Source organism: Phacochoerus africanus, chromosome 3 (genome assembly GCF_016906955.1).
Source record: "Phacochoerus africanus isolate WHEZ1 chromosome 3, ROS_Pafr_v1, whole genome shotgun sequence".
Classification (NCBI taxonomy): domain Eukaryota; kingdom Metazoa; phylum Chordata; class Mammalia; order Artiodactyla; family Suidae; genus Phacochoerus; species Phacochoerus africanus.
This window is the reverse complement of record NC_062546.1, coordinates 22790653-22803671: the sequence shown is the minus strand read 5'-3', so window position 1 is coordinate 22803671 and position 13019 is coordinate 22790653. Positions and strand designations below refer to the sequence as shown.

At 44.7% G+C, this 13019-nt stretch overlaps 1 protein-coding gene across 3 annotated transcripts in view; it reads left to right on the top strand.

Moving 5' to 3' along the window:
• The first annotated feature begins 642 nt into the window (after window positions 1-642).
• MANBAL (mannosidase beta like) overlaps window positions 643-13019 on the top strand; it is a 30807-nt gene continuing 18430 nt past the window's right edge. The window contains exons 1-2 of one of the 3 annotated variants that reach the window (XM_047771129.1): window positions 643-695; window positions 12210-12418. In XM_047771129.1, the coding sequence (XP_047627085.1) occupies window positions 12269-12418 (150 nt within the window). In that variant the 5' untranslated portion in view covers window positions 643-695; window positions 12210-12268. Of the gene's footprint in view, window positions 696-717; window positions 1194-12209; window positions 12419-13019 lie in introns of those variants that run through there. The other 2 variants (XM_047771130.1, XM_047771128.1) reach the window with 2 other exon arrangements.

The following is a 13019-nucleotide window of genomic DNA, read 5'->3' as shown; positions in this document are numbered from 1 at the left end:
GACTCCGCTGGTGTTGCTGTGGCTCTGGTGTAGGCAGGCAGCTACACCTCACATTCCACCCCTAGCCTGGGAACCTCCACATGCTGCAGATGCAGCCCTAAAAAAAGCCAAAAAAAAAAATACAAATGAACTTATTTACAAAACAGAAATAGACTGATAGACATAGAAAACTTACGGTTGCCAAAGGGGGAGGGGAGGAGCAATAAATTAGGAGTTTGGGATTAACAGACATAGACAACTATACACAAAATGATTGACAAAGTCCTACTGTAGAGCACAGGGAACTATATTCTGTCTTATAATAACCCATGAAGGAAAAGAATCTGAAAAAGAATATATCTATGTGTATAACTGAATCACTTTGCTGTACAACACTGTAAATCAACTATACTTTAAAAAAAAAAAAAAAAAGAGTAAGGCTTCTGCAAATGTGTATAAACATTTCCTGAAATAGGGTGTGACAAAGCCGCTGGGAGAACCGAGGCGTCTGGACCTCACCCACACAGACCTCTCCCACCATCTAAAACCGACAGAATCGGGACAAACGTCTAACAAAGCCCAGAGCCAGTATCCACAAATTCTAACAACGCTGGCGGGCGGAACCGAGACCGCTGGTTGCTCAGGAACGTCACTTCCGGGATGGGGCGGGTGTCACGGGGAACCACTTCCGGGGCAGTGCCGCGGCGGCGCGGGAGGTGAGCTTTGCGGCTGTAGGGGCCTGGCGGTCCTTTGAGGGTTGGGCGGAGTAGTACTGGCTGCGGAACCGAGAGGGGTTGGGCTCCGGCGCCGGCCCGGTCCGGCTGTCTCGGAGGCGCTTGGTCGCAGAGCTGCGCTTGGTGCCTAAAGTAAATAACTTCCTGGGGCGCTTCCAAGCATTCGGAAGTTACTTGGAGAGGGGGGTTTGAGTCCCAGCGAGGCAGAGGGCCTCGGTTGCTGCAGCCCAGCGCCTTAGTTTTGAGCCAGGGCCAGAACTCGGTGTTCCTTGCAGATTTGACCTGGCCTTTCTTCCCACGGGCGGAGCGTTAGGAGGAGCCAGAGCTCCGGAGTCAGTCTGGCCTGGGGTTCGACCCCTGAGTGTACCTGTATTGCTCTGTAACTGGGGACTATCTCTGGTTCTCAATTTCCATCTCTGTAAAATGGGCTCATAGACTTGATCCGAGGATTAAAGGCGGTGGTGGAGGCAAAGCGCCTTAGTAAGTGCACAGTGCGTGTTTGTTTGCCGAATTGTTTGTTTTTAGGAGGAGTGGGAAATGACTGTGAGACGTTTTACTTTTTAGGTGGTGGCCACAAATTCGGAATTAGTAATTCCAAATTGCAGGACATCTGCCCACCAGTTTCAGCCCACTGGCTGCTGATTCTGATTGCTGTGGGGGATGGGTTACCTTTGCATAGGACATAATTCTAACCCAGTTTTGGGTAGTTCTCGGGGACTTTAATGGGATGGGTCTGGGTATATACCCCATGTCTCTAAGGCAGTGATTCTTGACACTGAGTTTCTGTTGAATTCTCAGGACACAATTTAAAAATCATTTCATTCAAAGCCAGGAATCCCCTACCAACATATTTGGAATCTGGGTTTTTCAGTCTTAGTGAAGACTTTGTTTCTACTTGCTAAGTCTGGACAGCTAGACATGTCTTAGGGGTTATTTATTTTGGAATGTTGACCTTTTTCCCCAGTAAACTTCTTATTTAGAACAATTTTAGATTTACAAAATTATTGTGAAGATAGGACAGTGAGTTCCCATATACAACTCCCATTTACCCAATTGTTAACATTCTACAATAGCATATAGTACTTTTGTCACAATTAATGAACCAATGTCAGTAAGTTATTAATATTTTTGGGGTGTGTGTCTTTTTAGGGCGGCACGCATGGCATATGGAAGTTCCCAGGCTAGGGGTCTAATCAGAGCTGTAGCTGCCGACCTTTGCCACAGCTGCAGCAATACAGGATCTGAGCTGCGTCTGCGACCTACACCACAGCTCACAGCAACTCAGGATCCTTAACCCACTGAGTGAGGCCAGGGATCGAACTCACATCCTCATGATGTCAGATTCGTTTCCTTTGAGCCACTACAGGAACTCCAGTAAGTTACTATTAGCTAAAGTCCATGCTTCACATGCTCCGTTTTCTCCTAATGTTCTTTTTCTGTTCCAGGATCCCACATTATATTTGGTAGTTGTGTCTCCTTAGGCTCCTAGGACTGTGATAGTTTGTCAGACTTTCCTTGTTTTAGATAAACTTGACAGTTTTGAGTATTATTACTGGTCAGGTATCTTGTAAAATTATTCCCAATTGGGATTTGTTTTTCTTATGAGATTGGAGTTTCAGGTTTAGGGGAGGAAGACCACAGAGGTAAAGTGCCATTCTCATCACATCACAGTAAGGGTGTATCTGTCAGTGCAGGTTATCACCGTTGATGTTAACCCAGATCACCAGCTGCAGTTAGTCAAGGTTTTCCACTGTGAAGTTACTCTCCTTCCCCTACTTTTCCATATCGTACTCTTGAAAGGAAGTCATTATGCATAGACCACACTTAAGGAATATGGAATTATACTTCACACTTAAAGGCAGATTATCTACGTAAATTGTTTGGAATTTCCATGGGAAATTTGTCTACATATTAAATCATTTATATCAGTATGGTCTTGGATTTTATACTTTGGGTTATAATCCAGTAGTATCTTTTTTATTTTGTTGTGCAAATTGTTCAGACTTTGGCAATTGGGAGCTCTTTGAAGTGGCTCCTATATCCCTTTGACATACCCTAATCAGTATGTTTTGGCATTTTTTTTTGTCTTTTTTTGCTATTTCTTTGGGCTGCTCCCGCGGCATATGGAGGTTCCCAGGCTAGGGGTCGAATTGGAGCTGTAGCCACCGGCCTACGCCAGAGCCACAGCAACGCAGGATCCAAGCCGCGTCTGCAACCTACACCACAGCTCACAGCAACGCCGGATCGTTAACCCACTGAGCAAGGGCAGGAACCAAACCCGGAACCTCATGGTTCCTAGTCGGATTCGTTAACCACTGCGCCACGACGGGAACTCCAGTTTTGGCATTTTTGGATACTTTCTTACTTTCTGGTTCATCTTGTATATTTTCTTCTTCAGACCTAGAATTAATCATTTCTCCAAGGAGCCCTGGTTCCTTTTATTGGAGAATGGTATTAGACAAAAAGATCTGGGTGCGAGGTGTACGCATTGCTACTGGAATGCCTATGTTTCTAGGACCTCTTAGCTGATCGAGCGAGAGATCTGAGTGTGTATACTAACCTACGCACACATATCTACAAATATGTACGTAGCCGTCTATATCTATATTAAGCTAAACATGGGTTCATTCTGATATCCGCAACTCTCATCCATTCCACATGGATCATTCTAGCTGCCTCTGGCTTATTGTAACCTTCTACTCCAGTGGTGACAAACCTAGTTCCCATTATCCCATTTACTTAATTGTTCATTTCCAGTGTACATGTATAGTACTTTCGGAATTGTTAACTGTGGCCCATGTGGGAGATAACTTGATTAACTGGGGTATAGTGCACATGCACAGTTCTTTTTGCCTCTCGTCTTGCAGACTCTACATATTTCCAGAGTTACTGAGATCAGCACCTGATTCTTCCTGTCCCTTCAGTGAAATTGTTTAATCTGGAGTTCCCGTCGTGGCGCAGTGGTTAATGAATCTGACTAGGAACCATGAGGTTGCGGGTTCCATCCCTGGCCTTGTTCAGTGGGTTAAGGATCCGGCGTTGCCGTGACCTGTGGTGTAGGTCGCAGACGCAGCTTGGATCTGGCATGGTTGTGGCTGTGGCTGTGGCTGGCAGCTACAGCTCCGATTAGATCCCTAACTTGGGAACCTCCATATGCCAAGGAAGCAGCCTTAGAAAAAAGCAAAAAGACCAAAAGGAAAAAAAAATTGTTTAATCCATTTAGATTCATAATGTCACATTCTACCTTCTATTCTTGGATACCTAAATGATTTTTTTTTTAATCTGCATACGTTAAAGTTTACGCTTTGTGCTATAAAGTTCTATGGATTTTTAACCAATGTTTAATGTCTTGTATGAAATACAGAATAGCACACCTTCAGGTACACCTCAGAAATCTTGTTGGCCCTCTATAACCTGAGAATTGACCATCTCCACTGCCACCTGGTGCAAGTGTGTCTTTTTGACTGTGATAATAGCCTCTTCATTGGTCTTCCTGTTTTCATTTTTATCTCCATAGTCTGTTCTCAACACAGCAGCCAGAGGGACTGTTTTAAAATGAGTCAAATCATGTCATTTCTTTGCTAGGAACCTTCCAGTGGCTCCCCTTTCACCCAGAGGAAAAGCCAAAGTCCTAGTGGCCTTACACAGCTGCTCACTCTACTCTCCTTGATCATAAAGTTCATTCCTGCCTCAGGACCTCATCCCTTGCTATTTCTCCATCCTGGGATACCTGCAAATACTGAAAAGACTTGTTCTTTTGCTTTCTTCTTGCCCCTGCTGAACCATCACCTTCTCAGAGAGACCTTTCCCTGACCACCTCATGTTAAATACCACCCTTTAGCTCCCTCTTTATATTATCTCATAATACTCACCCCCGACATTATATCTGTATATATGTGTTTGAGTGCCTCTAGTTGAATGAAAACTCCATGGCAGGAACTAGAATGATGCTCAATAAGTATGTGTCCACTGAATGAATGTCTCAGACCAATGGTGTCTAGCCTTCAGGGATGAGCCTCAAGGGGTCTAATAACCTTATGAAATTATTCGCCAAGTTTGGTGAAAAATGGGTCTGTACGTTTTATTAAATTCTGGTGGGGGTATGGGTTTCTCCGATGTATAAAAACTTGCTCTGAAGCAAGTCTGGAGCACCACAGGGTTAGAGACACTGCAGGATGTTCAGCTCTGCCCTGAGTCACAGGGAGAGCCTACACAAGCCCTGTGCCTCTCAGCCCTCCCCACTCCCTGTTGTTAAATGAGGCCATTGGTTGAGGCTCTATTCTTGTTTAAAGGTGAGAAACAACATAGGTCTCATCCATTACCAAATATTTGAGTCAGGCCCTGAAACGAACTTAAGATGGACCTAGGGGCTCTGCTGTCCGGGGGCTTATAGTGGAGCAAGTAAAACCGTTAGACTGTGTAGTATTTTTCAGATGATAAGAAATACATTTTGAATTTTGACCCAGAACTTGTATATAGATGGATATAGCTGGGGAAAAAAAAAAAAAAAAAGCTTTAGGACACAATATTCACCCTTACTAATGTGATATTTTCTATTGTCATTTATATAATTAAATAAAGTACTGGTTAATAAAATTAAAAGGAAAAAGTGCCAATTGCACACCCCCCACCACCCCCGCCCTTAGCAGTTTCCACAGCTCACTGATGGGCCACAGCCTGTAGTTTGAAAACGACTGACCATCAGGCAAGTTTCGGTCTTACCCATCAGCCAGTTTGAATCCTGACTTTGTCACTTCTCAGCCAGTAATCCCTGGGAAGGCCACATAACCTGTTAAGCCTCTGTTTCCTCATCCTCATTGGTAACACCCGCCTCCCAGAGTGGTTAAGCGAACGCGATGCTGACTGTAAAGTGTGGTGCACATCTGGCAAATGATTTGTTCACTGCTACTGCCTCTGCTGTGACAGTGGAGGGGGCAGGAGGGAGCAAAGCCTGTCATGGAGTCTGAGGGATACAAGCCTTCTAGTTGGGAGCTGAAGGTTGAGTAGGACTCCTGTGACTTCTGTAATCAGGAAAGCAAAGCCCAGAAATCTCGGTAGGCAGGCTGGGTAGTAAAGCACAGGGGTGCTGAGAAAATTAGACGGGAGTTCTAAAGCAGACACTAGATGTGTAGAGTACTTTATGTTTTCCAGATCTCTGTTATAACCACCCTCTGGTTATATCTGTGCTGTCTAATATGGAGGTCCTTTAGCCACATGTGACTATAAATTAAAGTTAAGTTAAAATGAAAAAATCAGTTCCTTAAGTCTGAATTAAGTTCCATTAAGTGTTAATATGTGGCTGATGGCTACCATATTGGAGAGCAGGGCTATAGAACATTTCTGTTATTGCAGGAAGTTCTCTTGGGCAATGTTTCACTAGACCCTATGAAAGTCTTGTGAAGGGAGTGGATAGGGCATGGATCTTTCTTTTTTTTTAAAAAAAAATTATCCATTTATTTATTTATTTGGCTGCACCCACAGCACACAGAAGTTCCCAGGCCAGGGACCGAACCCAAGCCACAGCAGTGACAATACCCGATCCCCAACCACTAGGCCACCAGGGAACTCTTTCAATAATACCCCCCTCCTTGGAGTTCCCGTCGTGGCGCAGTGGTTAACAAATCTGACTAGGAACCATGAGGTTTTGGGTTCGGTCCCTGCCCTTGCTCAGTGGGTTAACGGATCTGGCATTGCCCTGAGCTGTGGTGTAGGTTGCAGACGCGGCTCGGATCCTGTGTTGCTGTGGCTCTGGCGTAGGCAGGTGGCTACAGCTCCGATTCGACCCCTGGCCTGGGAACCTCCATATGCTGTGGGAGCAGCCCAGAGAAATAGCAAAAAGACAAAAAAAAATAATAATAATACCCCCCTCCTTAAAACTTATGACCCTTTTGCTTAAACAGCAACTGTTTACATTTTCTTATGTCCTCCTTTAATCTTTAGCTAATGAAAGCATGGTTTATACATGGTTGCAATTGCAGTGTTTATTTGACTGTTTTCTTTTTCCAATTAGTATAATTTTGCAAAGACTTTCCACTGGCCTGATACTCAACATTTGTATTTGCCATTTTAGCCAAGGGGGGAATATGCCATGATGTACCATAATTGGGTTAACTGCTTCTTTATTATTGGATGTTTTAGTTGCTTCCTGTTTTTCAGTATTATGAATAGCACTACCATGCACTTTTTTTTGTACCTGAAGCCTTTTCCTTCTTTTGAATTGTTTCCTTACTCTAAATTCTAGGAAATGAATTATTCAGTCAAAGGATATAATCACTTTTATGGCTCTTGTTATATATTGCCTAATTGCCATTAAAAAAAAAAAAAAAAAAAGCAGCTGGAGTTCCTGTCGTGGTGCAGTGGTTAACGAATCCGACTAGGAACCATGAGGTTGCGGGTTCGATCCCTGCCCTCGCTCAGTGGGTTGAGGATCTGGCGTTGCCATGAGCTTTGGTGTAGGTGGCAGACGTGGCTCAGATCCCGCGTTGCTGTGGCTCTGGCGTAGGCCGGTGGCTACAGCTCCGATTAGACCCCTAGCCTGGGAACCTCCATATGCTGCGGGTGCGGCCCTGGACAAGGCAAAAAGACAAAAAAAAAAAAAGCCAAATGCATTATAGCTTTGAATAGATATTATTGTTGTTGTTTGGCTTATGAGAAAATCAAGTCTAGAGGAGGTCAGGAGATTGGCCCGGAGTGTAGCTAATTGCTGATAGAAGCAGGGTTTGTGCTCCTGTCTGACTCTTGGCCTCCAGTTCTTATTGACAAATATTCTTAATAATGTTGCTGTTAGTAACACTAATAAATCTAAGTATTGATAAGCCCATAAGGCTTGTTATAGTCTTAAACATAAAGTTTAGGGCCTAGAGAGTTCCTGTTGTGTTTCAGCGGGTTGAGAACCCAACATGGTGTCCAGGAGGATGTGGGTTTGATCCCTGGTCTTGCTGAGTGGGTTAAGTTTCTGGCGTTGCTACCAGCTGCAGCGTAGGTCGCAGACACTGCTCGGATCCAGAGTTGCTATTGGCCGTGGTTTAGGCTGGCCGCTGCAACTCTGATTTGACCCCTAGCCTGGGAACTTCCATGTGCTGGAGATACAACCCTAAAAAGAAAAAGAAAGAACACCCACCCCCCGCTGCCAAAAAAAAAAGAAAAAGTGTATTAAAAAATGTGTATTTATGAGGTGAAACTGAGAAGAAATGAGAGAGCTTTTTTATACCTTGCTTTTCACATGGCATAAGGATATAGTTCCCTATTAGGGCTGTATGTTTCTTCCAGTGAAGCTGTTCTTGCCTTGAAATTCATTTTAGGACCAGTTTCTGAGCCATCCAAACATTCTGCCTAAGGTTTGAGTATCATACCTTGTATTTGACCAAAAATGGTATTCCTGGGCTTGAGGCGCCACCTGATTCACCACACTTGGATTCAGATGATGTTGGGTCCCTTCCAGAAGTCAAATCCTTCCTGGAAGGCTGAAGATCTGCCAGCTCTGAGGATTTTGGAAGGAAAAAAAGGGGGGGGGGGGCCTCAGGCTTTGAGGACCATTCTCAAAGGAGACAAGTGGTGTGAAACAGTGACTGCCTTGTTGGCACAGGCACATGACCTTCCTAAGTGACTAGGTCGAAAGGTACTCAGTGCACATTTGCATAAACCCCAGCCTGTTCACTTAGAAGGGCATTTTTGTTATCCTTTAGTCACTCCTCCTTCATGTTGGAAAAATGTTGGGAAGCAGTGAAGCCACAGAGCCAAAGTGGAGAAAGGTTTTAGGACAACCTCTTTAACCCAGAGCCTTCCATAGGAATATAATGCAGGCCATGTGTATAATTTAAAATTTCCCAGTAGCCACATTTAAAAAGTAAAAAGAGGGAGTTCACATCGTGGCTCAGTGGTTAACAAATTGGAGTAGGAACCATGAGGTTTTGGGTTCGGGTTGGATCCCTGGCCTCACTCAGTGGGTTAAGGATCCAGGGTTGCTGTGAGCTGTGGTGTAGGTAGCAGATGCGGCTCGGATCTGGCATTGCTGTGGCTCTGGTGTAGGCCAGCACCTGTAGCTCTGATTAGACCCCTAGCCTGGGAACCTTCATATGCCGTGGGTGCAGCCCTAGAAAAGACAAAAATAAAAATTAAGAAAATAAAAAGTAGAAAGAAGCATGTAGTTTTTTGTGGGGGGGGGGTTAAAATAACCATACCATAAAATTTATCATTTTAACTTTTTTTTTTTTAGGGCTGCACCTGAGACATATGGAAGTTCCCAGGCGAGGGGTTGAATCAGAGCTTGAATCAGAGCTGCAGCTGCTGCCCTATGCCACAACCACAGAATACCAGATTTGAGCCACATCTGTGACCTACACCACAGCTCACAGCAACACTGGAACCTTAACCCACTGAGTGAGGCCAGGGATTGAACTTACATCCTCATGGATACTAGTCAAGTTTGTTACCACTGAGCCACAGTGGGAACTCCCCATAGCCATTTTTAAGTGTACATTCAGTGGTGCACAATGTATGTGACCATCACCACTATTTCCAGAACTTTTGCAACATGCCAGACTGAAACTCTGTACCCATTAAATACTCATTTCCCATTCTTTCTCTGCCAGCCCCTGATAACCTGTATTCTAGTTTATCTCTGTGAATTTGCCTATTCTAGGTGTCTCAAATGAGTGGAATCATGCAATATTTGACCTTTTGTGTCTGGCTTATTTTACTTTGCATAATATTTTCAAGGTTCATCTGTGTAGTAGCATGTATCAGAATTTCATTCATTTTAATAGCTAAGTAAATTTCCTTTGTATATCTATACCACATTTTGTTTATGCAATCATCTCTTGATAGACTTGTGTTTGTTTCCTTCTTCTGGCTGTCGTGAATAGTATAGCTGTGAACATCAGTGTACAAGTTTCTGAGTCTGTGCTTTCAATTCTCTTGGGTATATACCTAATGGAATTGCTGGATCATATGGTAATTCTATGTTTAACTTTTTTAGAAGCTGCCAAACTGTTTCCAGTTTGTCTTCTTACTCTCTTGATAGTACCCTTTGTTACACAAAAGTTTTTAATTCTGATGAAGTCCAGTTTATTTTTTCTTCTATTGCCTGTGGTTTGGTATCACATCTAAGAAGTCACAGCCAAATCCAATGTCATGAAGATTCCTCCTATGTTTTCTTCCATAAGTTTAATAGTTTTAGCTCTATTTAAGCTTTAGTTTAATGTTTTGATCCATTTTGAGTTTTTATATATATATGGTGAAAGATAAGGGTCCAGTTCATTCTGCTGCATGTCGATATCCAATTTTCCCAGCATAATATGTTGACGAGATCGTCCTTCCCCATTGGATGGGCATGGCACTCTTTCTCAGAAATCAGTTGACTATATATGGTTTACTTCTGGGCTCCTATTCTATTCCATTGGCCTAGATCCTTATGCCTGTACCACACTGTTTTGGTTTTTTGTTTTTGTTTTTTTGTCTTTTTAGGGCCGCACCCTTGGCATATGGAGGTTCCCCAGCTAGTGGTCCAATCAGAGCTGAAGCCTCTGTCCTACACCACAGCCACAACAACGCCAGATCCGAGCCATGTCTGCGACCTACACCACAGATCACGGCAATGCCGGATCCTTAACCCATAGAGCAGGGCCAGGGATCGAACCTGCATCCTCATGGATACTAGTCGGGTTCATTAACTGCTGAGCCATGACGGGAACTCCTGCACCACACTGTTTTGATTTAACTTTATAGTAAGTTTCAAAATCAGAAAGTCCTCCAACTTCGTTCTTTTTCAAGCTCAAATGAAGTGAATGATTTACTTAATATATCAACATGCAGTCAGTGTATAAAACATTGTTGAGATATTTTACGTTCTCCTATTCATACTATCTTCTAAATTGAGTGTGTATCTAACTTAACAGCCATCTCAGTTTGGACTAGCTGTGTTTCAACTCTCCATAGCCATGTGTGGCTCCTGGCCACCATATTGGGCAGCTTAGATTTAGCAGAAAATTGCCTTGTGGCACAGATCCCAGGACACACAAAGGGCTTTGGAGTTCAGTGGGCCTGGTTCCAAAGTTAGTTTTCCCCTTTCTCATTGGGGTAGGCGGAAGGACACCACTCGTGGGCACTGTGGTGGAGGGGGAGCAGTTTAGTCCTGCCAAGGTAAGGAGGAGGGCAGTAAGAAAGACATGATGGGGAGGTGACAACGAGCGCAGCCTTGGAGGTAGGGTGGGGGCTTCGCCAAGCAGTCAGAGTCGGAACAGGCGCTCTTGGCAGAGTGTACAGCTTGGATAGAGGCCCAGGATTGTGAAAAAGCCCAGAGCTCTTGGAGAATTGCAGGTAGTTCCTTCAGCTCGACCAGGGTATTAGGAATAGGGGGCCCTGGTGAAAGGAGAGGCTAGAGAGGTGAGTGAGGCTGGACCTGCCACCACTGTCCCTGTCATCCATGTCCCCAGCATCTCTTATCTGGGTCACTGGTAGTAGCTACCTCACTGGTCTCCCTGTGTCCACTGTGCACCCTCTCCTTCACCCCCCATTTAAAATACGGATCAGGACTTCCTGCTGTGGCGAGGTGGGTTAAGAATCCCACTGCAGCGGCTCGCTTGCTGCGAAGACTCGGGTTCCATCCTCAGCCTAGGTTAAAGTATCTGGCGTGGCTGCAGCTGAGGCTTGGATTTAGTTCCTGACCTGGGAACTTTCATGTGCAGTGGGTGTGACCATAGGGAAAAAAGTTGTCAGATCATGTCACGTCTCTGCTCAAAACCCTTCTTTGGCTTTACATTTTACTCAGTCAAATCGGAGTGTCAGGGTCCGTCCAGGTCAGTCCATACTGCTCTCTGATCTTACCTGCCTCCACTCTCCCTCCCGCACTCCTCTCTGGCCATTTTGACTCATATCCCTGTCTTCTTTTCTCTGTGCCTGGAGATGCCCCCCTGGAGATGCTGTCCTGGCTCACTCGCACACTTCAGATCTCTGCCGCTTTAGTCCTGCCTCTTCTCAAAGAGGCCCTTCTTATCACCCTACACCAAAATAAAATGATGCGCTGCTCAAGTTTTTTTTAAAAACAGTTTTCACTAGCTAGCATGTCATATCTCGATGTGTTCCTTGTCTGCCTCTGTCCCACTGTCCTGAGACATTGGCCCCAGTAGAACAAAGATTTGTCAGTTTTGCTCAGCCTTTATTGCTTGGTGTCCAGACAGTATTTGTCGAATGAATGACTGAATGAATAAACACAGCCTGAAACAGAGCAGATCTTCAGTCAATGCATGGTGATTTAATATTTTTGATATTTTTATTGAGGTGTTTTCATTTATTTACTTTAGCAAACTTTATGTTTGGAAAAATTTTAAACATACCAAAAAGTCAAAAGAATGGTCCCATGGCTCTCCATATATCCTCCACTTAAGGTGAAGAATTGTTAATGTTTCACCACAGTTGCTTTATGTATTCTCGTATATGTGTAAGTGGAACCATTTAAACGTCAGTTGTAGAAACATGGCATTAACTCTTTGCATTTAGAGGTCGGCTCTGGAGAGTGTTGAGTCGGAGGAGACCTCAGGCAGCAGGCAGCTGGGGCCATGGCCTCCGACCTGGACTTCTCCCCTCCTGAGGTGCCCGAGCCCACGTTCCTGGAGAACCTGCTGCGGTATGGACTCTTCCTGGGGGCCATCTTCCAACTCATCTGTGTGCTGGCCATCATCGTGCCTGTGCCCAAGTCCCACGAGGTGGTGAGTCCTTCCTTGTGACCCTCAGCTCCTCAGGCTGAGTTCTAGGTACTGAAAATAGACATCACAGCAGCTAAGACCAGCAGGGACTATGGTCTCAGTCCCCACATTCCCAACTGATGGCCTTGAGCCGCATGGTTCATACCTTGTATGTCCAAATGTGTGTTCAGCGGATTTTTTTTTTTTTTTTTTAATGGCCGCACCTGTGGAACCTGGAAGTTCCCCGCCCTCGGGTTGAATCTGAGCCACAGTTATGACCTGTGCTATAGCTGCGGCAACACTGAATCCTCAAGCCACTGCGCTGGGCTGGGGATCGAAGCTACACCTCTGCAGTGACCTGAGACACTGTAGTTGGATTCCTAACCCACTGCACCACAGTGGGAACTCCCAGATTTTTATTTAGTGCCTACTTACTACGTTTAGACTCTGCTGAAAGATGTGGTGTCTGCCCTCAAGGAGCTTCTAGTCTTTGAGGAAGGGCAGCTATGAAACAAATACACATGTTTCTGTGAGAAGTATAGGGTACTATGAGGGTGTCTAAGAAGGGGCAGGGGCTCAGCCATTCACCTCCCCCAGGAAGAGGGAACCATGTGTTTAAGGACCT